Genomic DNA, 14,396 nt, shown 5'->3' with positions numbered 1-14,396 from the left:
TGTGCTCCACCAGTAATGAGAAGCCGCTGGAACAGCAAATCTGCTCCTGTTATAATGACTGCTGTCTCGTTGTATACCGCAGATTAATCTGGCCATGCCAAGGCGGTTGCCGACCGAACCTGTCAATTTATGAGCGACAATTTATATCATGAGCTTTAGGAATTCACGGCAACAAAACAATGATCATGTTTGTCAAATAGACAATCATCCTTCAGCTGAGCTGAACTCTCTCTCTCTCTCTCTCTCTCTCTCTCTCTCTCTCTCTCTCTGAGGCACCTAAGGACAAAAAACTAATTCGGCTCCCCAACTCGGCTCCCACCGAAGAGCCGGCTCCCGTCGTTCACTTCAAAGAGCCGGCTCTTTGAACCGGATCGTTCGCGACCGACACATCACTACATTGTTTACTGCTAGCAAAGTTAGCGACAACATGTCTGACTACGACGGTGAAATGTGTGCGGAGATTCAGCCACATCTTTGTTGCTACAGCCTGGATAGTCGCAAGTGCGCACCATTTTCACAAATATATTATTGTATAGGTTATAGAAGGTGATAAATTTGTCGCTGTTCTTGCTCTCAAATTAGCTTGTTAGCGCTGCTGATCTGAACTCCTAATCACTGCCAAACAATGGGAAAGGTGTTGATTCCTGCGCAGATGTCAACATGACAGCGCGCAGTGATACCGAGGGAGAGAAAATAGTGCCAAGCGATTTCGAGGTCTGACTTTTTATTTGGCAACGGTTTTGTGATGCAAATATATCACTCTTTTGAACACATACTGTTTTGAGACGAAAAACGTTTTACTTTCGTGACCCCAACAAACTTGCCGGACTACTTTCGTCTGGACCAAAACTGGACAAGAACTGGACTCACAGGATGCTGTCAGGGGTAAGTCAGTGTGTTTGCACGACACTGTTGATGGGGATGCCATACAGATTCATGTCAAAAATCCCGAACTATCCCTTTAAAATGGATTTTTGGAGGGTGAGCGCCATTTGATTTACACAACATGCCGACCACTTTAAAGGTGCACATCGTTTTTTATTTTGACACACACAATAATTAAGATGAAAAAACAGAAATCTGGGGTGTACATAAGTATTCACCCCCTTTCGTCTGAAACCTCTAAATAAGAGCTGGTCCAACTGATTCACTTCATAAGTCACATAATTAGTTGATTAAGACCCACCTGTGTGCAATCAAAGTGTCACATGATTTGTCACATGATGTCTGTATAAATCAACCTGTTCTGGAAGGACCCTGACTCTGCTACACGACTAAGCAAGCAACATGAGAACCAAGGAGCCTCCAAACAGGTCAGAGACAAAGTTGTGGGGAAGTATAGATCAGGGTTGGGTTATAAAAAATATCCCAAACTTTGAATATCCTACGGAGTATCATTAAATCCATTATAGCAAAATGGAAAGAATATAGCACTACTACAAACCTGACAAGAAAAGGCCGCCCACCAAAACTCACAGACCGGGCAAGGAGGGCATTAATCAGAGATGCAACAAAGACACCAAAGATAACACTGAAGGAGCTGCAAAGATCCACAGCAGAGACGGGAGTATCTGTCCATAGGACCACTTTAAGCCGTACACTCCAGAGTGGGGCTTTATGGAAGAGTGGCCAGAAAAAAGTAATTGCTTGAAAAATCACATTTGGAGTTTGTCCAACAGCATGTCCAACATTCTCTGGTCAAATGAGACAAAAATTGAACTTTTTGTCCATCATGGGAAATGCAATGTGTGGCGCAAACCCAACACCCTGAGAACACCATCCCTACAGTGAAGCATGGTGGTGGCAGCATCATGCTGTGGGGATGTTTTTCATCTGCAGGGACAGGAAAGCTGGTCAGGACTGAAGGAAAGATGGATGGAACTAAATACAGGACAGTTTTGGAGGAAAACCTGTTTGAGTCAGCGAGAGGTTTGAGACTGGGACAAAGGTTCACGTTCCAGCAGGACAATGACCCTAAACATACTGCTAAAGCTACACTGGAGTGGTTTAAAGGGAAACATTTAAATGTCTTGGAATGGCCTAGTCAAAGCCCAGACCTCAATCCAATTGAGAATCTGTGGCATAACTTGATTGTTGTACACCAACACAACCCATCTAACTTGAAGGAGTTGGAGCAGTTTTGCCTTGAGGAATGGGCAAAAATCCCAGTGGCTAGATGTGCTAAGCTAATAGAGACTTGCAGCTGTAATTGTAGCAAAAGGTGGCGCTATAAAGTATTGACTTTTTTTTGGGGGGGGGGGGGGGGGAGAATACTTACACACACTCCAGATTTCTGGGTGGGTTTTTTTTTTCATCTTAATTATTGTTTGTGTTACAATTAAAAAAAAGCAATGTGCACCTTTAAAGTGGTAGGCATGTTGTGTAAATCAAATGGTGCTAACCCTCCAAAAATCCATTTTAATTCTAGCTTGTAATGCGACAGAACAGGACAAACACCAAGGGGGATGGATACTTTTGCAAGGCACTGTAAATGATGGCAGAAATATGACATGGATTAAAATCACCTTTTGTTATTTACAAAGAGAAGTCACAATGATATAAATGGCAAACTGTTCCTATAAAAAGGACACTTTTAATCCAGATAGAATATAAGGTTGAAGGTGAGTGTGTTGTTGTACTGTGTGCAGTATGGCAGGACACAGGATGGTACTGAGTGCCGAAACGCATTTCTACTCCGCCACCAAATACTCTGTGACAGCGCTTACTGAGGGGCTCCGACAGGAGCTGAGGGAGGCCAAGACACACATCCGTGCCACGGTGACACCCCACACACACTCACACACATTTACACTCACCGGCCACTTTAATAGGAACTTGTTCTTGATGCTAAGATCCCTGTTCTTGGCTGCAGGAGTGAGTGGAACCCAATGTGCTCTTCTGCTGTTGCATGCTGAGATGCTTTTCTGCTCACCACAGTTATTAAGAGTTGCTATGAGTTACTATATCCTTCCTGGCAGCTCGAACCAATCTGGCCATTTTCCTCTTATCAACAAGGCGTTTCCACTGTCACTCACTCGGTTTTTTGTTTTTCGCACTATTCTGTGTAAACTCTAGAGGTCGTTGTGTGTGAAAATCCCAGGAGATCAGCAGTTTCTGAAATACTCAAACCAGTCCATCTGGCTCCCATGCCACAGTGAAAGAAAGTCACACTCTGAGATCACAATTTTTTCCCATTCTGATGTTTGAAGAAGTGAACATTAACTGAAGCTCTTGATTTGTATCTGCATGATTTGATGCACTGTGCTGCTGTAAGGGGATTGGCTGATTAGATACAGTGGTGCTTGAAAGTTTGTGAACCCTTTAGAATTTTCTATATTTCTGCATAAATATGACCTAAAACACCATCAGATTTTCACACAAGTCCTAAAAGTAGATAAAGAGAACCCAGTTAAACAAATGAGACAAAAATATTATACTTGGTCATTTATTTATTGAGGAAAATGATCCAATATTACATATCTGTGAGTGGCAAAAGTATGTGAACCTTTGCTTTCAGTATCTGGTGTGACCCCCTTGTGCAGCAATAACTGCAACTAAACATTTCCGGTAACTGTTGGTCAGTCCTGCACACCGGCTTGGAGGAATTTTAGCCCGTTCCTCCGTACAGAACAGCTTCAACTCTGGGATGTTGGTGGGTTTCCTCACATGAACTGCTCGCTTCAGGTCCTTCCACAACATTTCGATTGGATTAAGGTCAGGACTTTGACTTGGCCATTCCAAAACATTAACTTTATTCTTCTTTAACCATTCTTTGGTAGAACAACTTGTGTGCTTAGGGTCGTTGTCTTGCTGCATGATCCACCTCCTCTTGAGATTCAGTTCATGGACAGATGTCCTGACATTTTCCTTTAGAATTCGCTGGTATAATTCAGAATCCATTGTTCCATCAATGATAGCAAGCCATCCTGGCCCAGATGCAGCAAAACGGGCCCAAACCATGATACTACCACCACCATGTTTCACAGATGGGCTAAGGTTCTTATGCTGGAATGTAGTGTTTTCCTTTCTCCAAACATAACGCTTCTCATTTAAACCAAAAAGTTCTATTTTGGTCTCATCCGTCCACAAAACATTTTTCCAATAGCCTTCTGGCTTGTCCACGTGATCTTTAGCAAACTGCAGATGAGCATCAATGTTCTTTTTGGAGAGCAGTGGCTTTCTTCATGGAACCCTGCCATGCACACCATTGTTGTTCAGTGTTCTCCTGATGGTGGACCCATGAACATTAACATTAGCAATGTGAGAGAGGCCTTCAGTTGCTTAGAAGTTACCCTGGTGTCCTTTGTGACCTCGCCAATTATTACACGCCTTGCTCTTGGAGTGATCTTTGTTGGTCGACCACTCCTGGGGAGGGTAACAATGGTCTTGAATTTCCTCCATTTGTACACAATCTGTCTGACTGTGGATTGGTGGAGTCCAAACTCTTTAGAGATGGTTTTGTAACCCTTTCCAGCCTGATGAGCATCAACAATGCTCTTTCTGAGGTCCTCAGAAATCTCCTTTGTTCGTGCCATGATATACTTCCACAAACATGTGCTGTGAAGATCAGACTTTGATAGATCCCTGTTCTTTAAATAAAACGGTGCCCACTCACACCTGATTGTCATCCCATTGATTGAAAACACCTGACTCTAATTTCACCTTCAAATGAACTGCTAATCCTAGAGGTTCACATACTTTTGCCACTCACAGATATGTAATATTGGATCATTTTCCTCAATAAATAAATGACCAAGTATAATATTTTTGTCTCATTTGTTTAACTGGGTTCTCTTTATCTACTTTTAGGACTTGTGTGAAAATCTGATGATGTTTTAGGTCACATTATGCAGAAATTTAGAAAATTCTAAAGGGTTCACAAACTTTCAAGCACCACTGTACGTGCATAAAACAGCAGGTGGATGGGTGTACCTAATAAGGTGGTCGGTGAGTGTACATATAGACCTAGCTTTAGACCACGTTTAACACCTATAAGCTGCTTTAACAACATGCAGCAACAAATTCATGTTGAACTCCCACAACCTTTTTCCCTCGCACCACTCCTTCAACACGGTTTGGTGCAGAACGAAAGAATTCGAGTGCCAGTAAAACAATAAAAGAGATACAGATTTTTATTGCTGCTAATCGCAATAGTGATAGTCGATGTTAATAATTTATTAAGCGACAAGACTTTATTCTAAATAAAAAGGAACCTGGTCAAGTGTCACACATAGTGTATAAATTATAATATTACAAATATTACATTTTGCCTTCAGAACCATTAGTACATCCAAAACCCAAGAAACTCATGCTGATATGATTGAGATATCTGAGTATATGACATGTCAGCTCATTTTATGCTGTCTCATTGGGAACAGTGTATATCTCCTGGCTTAGTGGAGACTGAATTTGCCTTCAGACACCACAGCAACGATCCAGAGAAAGCTGCTTCTGTGTACGAAAGTATAAAGGTGAGCCGCGTGTTTGAGTGTCTCAGAGTGTGTGAGGTCATGTGTTATATTTAACAGTTATTCCACAAAATCGAGTCGTACATGACCTGATAGCCGATGAGTCGCGTATCACCGAGTCGACTATAAGCCGTGTACGACGAGATTGAGTGGAATAACTGGTTTTCTATCCACATTCACTGGATTTTGACAAACTGAGCATTTTTATTTTAATATTTTGAAAATCCGTTCAATAAAAAAAATACTTCATACAAAACGTCCAACAAAATAATTTCCACTCAGAATGTAAACAAACCAGCGAAATGACAGGAGCAATTTGTAAAAAATGCTATCATGAATATATGTTATTTACCAGCTGGGAGATCCATATCGTGAAATACCGTGACCGAGGTCTTGAAAGTACTGAGTGAGGCCCTCTGGGCCGAAGTCAGTATTCAAGGCCGAGGTCACAGTATTTCACCATACGGACCGACCTTAAGCTGGTAAATAATATACTTATTTTTTTCTTTACCAAATTCTAACAGAAAACGAGAGCGCCCGAAAGGGAAAACCGAACCAAGCCGCCATTTTGAATCCTCATTCACGGCTGTAATGCAAATTGCTTCATCCTCGGTATTGAGGTATTTCACCTGACGTCACAGGGTCACGTGACGCCCCGGTGTCCGCCATTTTGGACGGCAAGCTAGCTAATGTCAACAACAGTAGCTGGTATGTTACTGTAGCAATGTTTACGTTCAGTCATTTGGATGACTGTTAAAACCTTTCAGTCTCAAGTTTTTCCTTTACTGGATTTACTAGTTTACTGAGCCAGCCCGCCCCGGAGCGCTAGCTAGCTAGCGCCAGCCAGCCAGCCCGCCCCGGAGCGCTAGCTAGCTAGCGCCAGCCAGCCAGCCAGCCCCGGAGCGCTAGCTAGCTAGCTAGCGCCAGCCAGCCAGCCCCGGAGCACTAGCTAGCTAGCGCCAGCCAGCCAGCCCGCCCCGGAGCGCTAGCTAGCTAGCTAGCTAGCTAGCGCCAGCCAGCCAGCCCCGGAGCACTAGCTAGCTAGCGCCAGCCAGCCAGCCAGCCAGCCCCGGAGCGCTAGCTAGCTAGCGCCAGCCAGCCAGCCAGCCCCGGAGTGCTAGCTAGCTAGCGCCAGCCAGCCAGCCAGCCCCGGAGCGCTAGCTAGCTAGCGCCAGCCAGCCCCGGAGCGCTAGCTAGCTAGCGCCAGCCAGCCAGCCAGCCCCGGAGCGCTAGCTAGCTAGCGCCAGCCAGCCAGCCCCGGAGCGCGCTCAGTAAACTAGTAAATACAGTAAAGGAAAAATTTATAACGGGCCATGTCTCAACAGACTAAGAAGTTATTTAAATGACATTTAATAACATTTTGTTTATCCTGAGGACCGAAAGTAAATGAAAATGTGAACAAATCTTAGCTGTCAGTGAACAATCCTGGTGGAAGCAAGTAAACGTCATTCTCTAAGCCTGCTAACCTCAATTTTTGCAAATACCTCTCCCTCTGCTCGCCCTGTAAATGCCCTACGTCGCTGGATAGTGAAGGTGTTTTCTGCATCTCGCTCCTTTTTCTTTTATGTTTTTCGTTTGTCGCCTTCCTCGCATTCAAACTGATTCGAGCCGTGACGTCCAAAATGGCAGCATCACATGACTTGGTCACGTGAGTGAAATACCTCAATACAAGTGCACTTCCATGGCAGGAAAAATAAATAAGTAAATAAAAATACATTTTGCCACCTATGTAGTCCCCTATTTATACAAATAGGAGTCATTCAGGATTCAGCCATGTTTTTGCTCGGCATTAGCAAGTTAGAGGTTTTTAGCTTTCTCCTGAAATGTTTTCTTTTATTTCTTCTTCTTCAGGGTAGTAAAACTCGCTTTCGCTGTGAACACTGTCGTTATCGCTATCCATGCTGTAAAATTAATGCTATTTTCCTGAGAAATGCTGGCAAAAATTTATAAGATTTTTGATAATCTTATAAATAAATCTTATTAAAAAAAAGATAAATGTTGACAAAAATGCTATGTTTGTTGTTGTTGTGAATGAGCGAGTCGCCAGGGGTCCGTAACTGGGGTCCGTACCATAGGATACGGACCCGCTCGCCAGCCAATCAGAGCGCAGGATTTGATGAAAACCGGACCGCGAAAAAAAAATTATTGAAAAATAATAAGATCCGTTCTCACCACTTTTATTCCATATTTTGTTGCTTTTTTGTATTTTTGGGGTTTTGTTTTCGAGTAAAGTTTTTATTTCATCCTCGGTTGGTTCAGCAACACACTCTGCCATTTCTTCTTTTTTCGGATTTTTTTTTTTTGGCGGTTGGCAAACCAGCTTAAAGGCGCATCACCACCACCAACTGGCCTGGAGTGTGGAACAGGAGATATCGAGGGGGAAAAACTATACTCTTTTAGCTATTTCTGTTTCTTTTAAATACTTGATAACAAAGTGATATGATGCACGCCACCATTTTGTTTTTCTCTACTCACGGTATATGAGCTGATATCCTCGTAGTAGACTAGCCAATCAGAGCACACGATTGCTCATATCCAGTGAATGTGGATATATTATATTATATTATATTATATTATATTATATTATATTATATTATATTATATTATATTATATTATTGTCTTTATCTTCCTTATGGTCTTGCGCTCTTAAGTGTTTGAAAGCAGAAGACATAGCCAGCGCTGTCACCTATGTCCTCAGCGCCCCTCCGCATGTTCAGGTGAGCATTTGCACTCTTTGCCTCCATCTCTAATATATATCTATCTCATTTGCTCAAATCGATTTGTCTCCTTGCGCTATACTTCCGTCTGTAGATCGGAGACGTGCAGATGCGCCCGGTGGAGCAGGTATCCTAGTGACGGAATGGAGTCATATCAATGGAGAGCGGAGAAGACAGAACCAGCAGCAAACAGTGTCACCCTGGCAACACCTGCTGAACAAACCATACAAATAGTTTTAAAACATGGTATTGAAAGGGAATTGTGGTTTGTGTATGGTTTGATGAAAATGTAGCGAATCTGAAAATCTGAAGCTGTGTGTGACAGGGAACCGGTCCATAAAAGAAGGAGACCACATAGACAAAGAGAGAAAGAGATATGCTTGGTACTGTTCCAATTGACCAATTTACACAAACACTGCTGCCTCAACGTGATATTAATTTTTTTTTTTTTGAGTAGACGGAAAATGGAAACAGGGACCGTGTAGGGCTGAAAAAATGGTCCCCAATTTTGACCGCAGACCACAGTGCCATCAGTTGCACTTTTTTTTTTTGCTTGTTTGTTTGTTTTGGGGTTTTTTTTGGTTTTTTTTAGGTCATATGACATATCATCTGTTTGGAAATGAGACGAAAACACTCACTCAGTGTGCAGCAAAATAAGTGTAGGAAACACTTGCAAATTATAATGTATTAATTAATTTCGTATAAAGGCTTCTAAACCATCAATATTGTTTTCGATTAGTGGCTACTTAGAAGTGATTTGTAAGTATAGTATGTATTAGCTAATGCGAATATATTCCCAAACTAAAAGCATGTAACTATATCCTGGAAGTTGTTTTTAATCATTTTTCTTAATTAAAACGTGACAAAATTGACCAAATTTGGCTTTTTCGCTTGTAGCTATAATTCACTGACATTAAATATGATTAAAAATTTCACAAGTAGGTCTTAGGTTTGCCCTTACAAATAAAAACAATTTGCTTTCCTCTGAAATACAACTTCCATCTGCATTTATCTATCGCTCATTTCCCAATTCTAACCAGCAAATGTGTTATAAGACTTTATACGACTCCATACAATGCATTATAATTGTTCTAAGTGTTAGCATTATTGATTATTGTATTTTTTTTTACAAGTATTCTAACTTTAGATTGGATGTAGCTGTGTTTCTCATAACATGTCACGTTTTGTAAATTCTTTGATTTACAACCAATCAGGAGTCTAAAGTAGTGTCTTGCAAAAGTATTCATCCCCCTTGGTGTTTTGTCGCATTACAAGCTGGAATTAAAATTGATTTTTGGAGGGTTAGCACCATTTGATTTACATAACATGCCTACCACTTTAAAGATGCAAATTGTTGTTTTATTGTGAAACAAACAATAATTAAGTTAAAAAAACAGAAATCTGGAATGTGCATAAGTATTCACCCCCTTTCGTATGAAACCCCTATACTAGTGCATCTCAAAAAATTAGAATACCATGAAAAAGTAACTTTTTTTTCATAATTTAATTCAAAAAGGTAAACTTTCATATATTCTATATTCATTACATGTAAAGTGAAATATTTAAAGCCTTTTTTGTTTTAATTTTGATGATTATGGCTTATAGCTCATGAAAATCAGAAATCCAGTATCTCAAATTATTAGAATATTCCTGAAGATCAATCAGAAAAAGGATTTACAATACAGAAATGTCCAACTTCTGAAAAGTATATTCATTTATACACTCAATACTTGGTTGGGGCTCCTTTACCATGAATTACTGTATCAATGCGGTGTGGCATGGAGGTGATCAGTCTGTGGCACTGCTGAGGTGTTATTGAAGCCCAGGTTGCTTTGATAGTGGCCTTCAGCGTATCTGTATTTTTGGGTCGGGTGTTTCTCAACTTCCTCTTGACAATACCCCATAGATTCTTTATGGGGTTCAGGTCAGGCAAGTTGGCTGGCCAAGCAAACACAGTAATATCATGGTCAGCAAACCATTTGGTAGTAGTTTTGGCACTGTGGATAGGTGCTAAGTCCTGCTGGAAAAGGAAATCAGCATCTCCAAAAAGCTCGTCAGCAGATGGAAGCATGAAATGCTCTAAAATCTCCTGGTAGATGGCTGTGTTGACTTTGGACTTGATAAAATACAGTGGACCAACACCAGCAGATGACATGGCACCCCAAATCATCACAGACTGTGGAAACTTCACACTGGGCTTCAAACACCTTGGATTCTGTGCCTCTCCACTCTTCCTCCAGACTCTAGAACCGTGATTTACAAATTAAATGCAAAATGTACTTTCATCTGAAAAGAGGACTTTGGACCACTGAACAACAGTCCATTTCTTTCTCTCCTTAGCCCAGATAAGACACTTCTGACATTGTCTCTGGCTCAGGAGTAGCTTGATATTAGGAATGCGAAAGTTGTATCCCCTTTCTTGAAGATATCTGTTCGTGATGGGTCTTGATACACTGACACCAGCCTCAGTCCACTCCTTGTGAAGCTCTCCCAAGTTCTTGAATCAACTTTTCTTGACAATCCTCTCAAGACCGTGGCCATCCCTGTTGCTTGTGCACCTTTTCCAGCCACCCTTTTCAGCAATGAGCTTTTGTGGCTTACCCTCCTTGTGGAGGGCATCAGTGATGATCTTCTGGACAACAGTCAAGTCAGCAGTCTTCCCCATGATTGTGGTTGTGTGTACTGAACTAGACCAAGAGATACACTGTGTTCATACTGTTTTACTCAAACTCAAAATGAAATATTCTAATATTTTGAAATGGTTTTTTTTAAATGTTTTTGTACTGTATGCCATACTGATTAAAATTAAAATAGAAAAATGCTTGAAACATTTTAGTTTATGTGTAGCGAGTCTATAATATATAACATTTTCACTTTCTTAAATAACTAATGGAAAATATTGAACTTTTCACAATATTCTAATTTTTTGAGATGCACTAGTATAAGGGCTGGTCCAACCAATTCACTTCATAAGTCACATAATTAGTTGATTAAGATCCTCCTGTGTGCAATCAAAGTGTCACAGGATCTATCACATGATGTCTGTATAACTCAACCTGTTCTGGAAGGACTTTGACTCTGCAACACGACTAAGCAAGCAACATGAGAACCAAGGAGCCTCCAAACAGGTCAGAGACAAAGTTGTGGAGAAGTATAGGTTGGGTCATAAAAAATATCCCAAACTTTGAATATCCCAGGGAGCACCATTAAATCCATTATAGCAAAATGGAAAGAATATGTCACCACTACAAACCTGACAAGAGAAGGCCACCCACCAAAACTCACAGACCGGGCAAGGAGGGCATTAATCAGAGATGCAACAAAGACACCAAAGATAACAGTGAAGGAGCTGCAGAGAGCCACAGCAGAGATGGGAGTATCTGTCCATAGGACCACTTTAAGCCGTACACTCCGGAGCGGGGCTTTATGGAAGAGTGGCCAGAAAAAAGTAATTGCTTGAGAAAACATGTTTGGAGTTTGCCCAACAGCATGTTGCAGACTCCCCAAACACATGGAAGAAGATTCTCTGGTCAAATGAGACAAAAATTGAACTTTTTGGCCATCATGGGAAATGCAGTGTGTGGCGCAAACCCAACACCCTGAGAACACCATCCCTACAGTGAAGCATGGTGGTGGCAGCATCATGCTGTGGGGATGTTTTTCATCTGCAGGGACAGGAAAGCTGGTCAGGACTGAAGGAAAGATGAATGGCACTAAATACAGGGCAATTCAGGAGGAAAACCTGTTTGAGTCGGCCAGAGGTTTGAGACTGGGAAGAAGGTTCACGTTCCAGCAGGACAATGACCCTAAACATACTGCTAAAGCTACACTGGAGTGGTTTAAAAGGAAACATTTGAATGTCTTGGAGTGGCCTAGTCAAAGCCCAGACCTCAATCCAATTGAGAATCTGTGGCACAACTTGAAGATTGCTGTACACCAACACAACCCATCTAACTTGAAGGAGTTGGAGCAGTTTTGCCTTGAGGAATGGGCAAAAATCCCAGTGGCTAGATGTGCTAAGCTTATAGAGACATACCCCAAGAGACTTGCAGCTGGAATTGCGGCAAAAAGTGGCTCTACAAAGTATTGACTTGGGGGGGTGAATACCTATGCATACTCTAGATTTCTGTTTTATTTCATGTTAATTATTGTCACAATAAAACAACAATTTTCACCTTTAAAGTGTTAGGCATGTTGTGTAAATCAAATGGTGCTAACCCTCCAAAAATCCATTTTAATTCCAGCTTGTAATGCGACAGAACAGGACAAACACACAGGGGGATGGATAGTTTTGCAAGACACTGTACCTCTGAAGTGTCTGAAGAGTCTGAGATTCATAAGCTGCATATGAACACATGGTTAATTGCTCATGCTTTTTAAAATCATCATCCACTGCATGATTTTGAGCCAACCCAAGGAGGCATTTGAGCACCTTTATATCATGTAGAATTGGTTTTTGCACTTCAGACTCGGAGTGAAAGCGTAAAACACTGACATCTTTCCTACAGACATGTGACCTAACTTTTATGTGTACACATTTTCAAGAAGATCCACCTTTGTTCATGTGTACAGATAAGATATTCTCGTGGACATACATCAAAAAGATTATTCGTGCTGTGAATGGTGTGCTGTGTTTTTTTTTTTTTTTGTGGGAACTGGGTTCAACAGTATGCACATTTTGTTGAAATCCCTACTCTCTGTAATAATGTATGGAGATGTTTGGGTTTGTTTTGTTTTTCAATAAACCTACAGTATGCAGGAATGTGTGATGCACCCAAATTCAAACAGAAATATTTCTTTAAAAACATTTTCTTCGATGATTATTCAACATCACTTAATTTTACATCATTTGAGACCTCCAAAAAACTGGGGAAATTCATTTCCTTGGCCGGAGGACCCAACAGATTAGAACTTTATCTTACTGCAGATGACTCTGTTTGAGATATATCAGCTGAACATCTTAGTCACATTGCAGAAATTCAAAGTAGAAGGAAGAAAACACGGCGTTTTCTGGAAAATAATCAACCGCAAGGTGGTATGATGCAGCCCAATGTAAAGTTGATTGTTTTCCTTCCATTCATCAACAGCAGTAATTCCGAAGTGTTTTTATTCATCTTGTACCACAGCAATAGGCCAATACCAATAGTTGGTATTGTAGAACAACATATCTGACTCTTTCTTCATTTTTGTTGCTTTTCATGTTGTGGAATGTCCACAAAAACAAGTTACAGTACTATGTGCAGTCTTTCCCTCATTTTCTTCTTCTTCTTGTTTGTCTTCATTTGGCTGCCACTGTTAAAGGTCGCCACAGTGGATCATCCAGACCCACATATTTGATTTGGCATAGGTTTTACACTGGATACCCTTCCTGATGCAACCCTCCCCAACCTATCCAGGCTCAGGACCGGCACTAAGTATGCACTGGCTTGTGCAACTCCAGTGGCTGGGTATTTTACCTAATCTACATGTCTTTGAACTGTGGGGGAAACCCACACAGACATGGGGAGAACATGCAAACTCCACACAGGAAAGACCCTATTGGCCATGAGGTTAGAACCCGGAACCTTCTTGCTATGAGTCGACAGTGCTAACCGCTGCACTTTCCCTCACTTTGTTACCAAGAAAAACACAAAGTCCACCATCCTGAAGACTTTCCAGTGGTGGAAAACATAAAGGAACAGCTTTTCCTATGAATGTAACAGAATAATAAAATGTTTATTATTCGGCTTAGATTATGTTCCTACAAGTCCCTGTGGAAGAGCAATAACATTAGAACTACTATCAAAACTGTTGGATAAATTATTACAAAGATCAGTTTCCGGGAAACGGCCTGGAACATTGCTCTGATTTTGCCACGTAAACGTACAAAAACTGGAACCCCAAGTGACATTTTCATTTTCATTCACTTTCAAAAGGTTCTAATGGTGTTCTAACTCCTTAGAGTCTTAGTTTACTCTTCAGTTAATCATCTTAAAGCGTATAATTCAGTAACTACTATGATTTATTGAGTGAAATAATAAGAAAAGAATGGAGTAACATAAGAAAAGAATGTTTCAACCCACCAATGACTTCTGGGAGTTTAACGCTTGGTTTTAAGTATACATTATATGATATATACAGATTAAAAATGACAATTAAAAATTAAAAATGACTTGTCTTTGACTTGTTCAATATCACGCTAGCTGAATGGAATATATCTGATATACCACT

At 41.0% G+C, this 14,396-nt stretch overlaps 1 protein-coding gene across 1 annotated transcript in view; it reads left to right on the top strand.

The window, feature by feature from the left end:
• dhrs11a (dehydrogenase/reductase 11a) overlaps positions 1-14,107 on the top strand; it is a 148,590-nt gene extending 134,483 nt beyond the window's left edge. Inside the window, exons 4-7 of the mRNA XM_060912150.1 lie at positions 2,649-2,778; positions 5,379-5,471; positions 8,121-8,186; positions 8,281-14,107. Coding sequence (XP_060768133.1) covers positions 2,649-2,778; positions 5,379-5,471; positions 8,121-8,186; positions 8,281-8,322 — 331 coding nt within the window. The 3' untranslated portion in view covers positions 8,323-14,107. The remainder of the gene's footprint in view (positions 1-2,648; positions 2,779-5,378; positions 5,472-8,120; positions 8,187-8,280) is intronic.
• Positions 14,108-14,396: the final 289 nt, after the last annotated feature.

The sequence above is a fragment of the Neoarius graeffei genome, chromosome 28, assembly GCF_027579695.1.
Source record: "Neoarius graeffei isolate fNeoGra1 chromosome 28, fNeoGra1.pri, whole genome shotgun sequence".
NCBI classification, from domain to species: Eukaryota; Metazoa; Chordata; class Actinopteri; order Siluriformes; family Ariidae; genus Neoarius; species Neoarius graeffei.
Note: the sequence above shows the minus strand (reverse complement) of the source record. Positions and strands in the feature narration are given on the sequence as shown.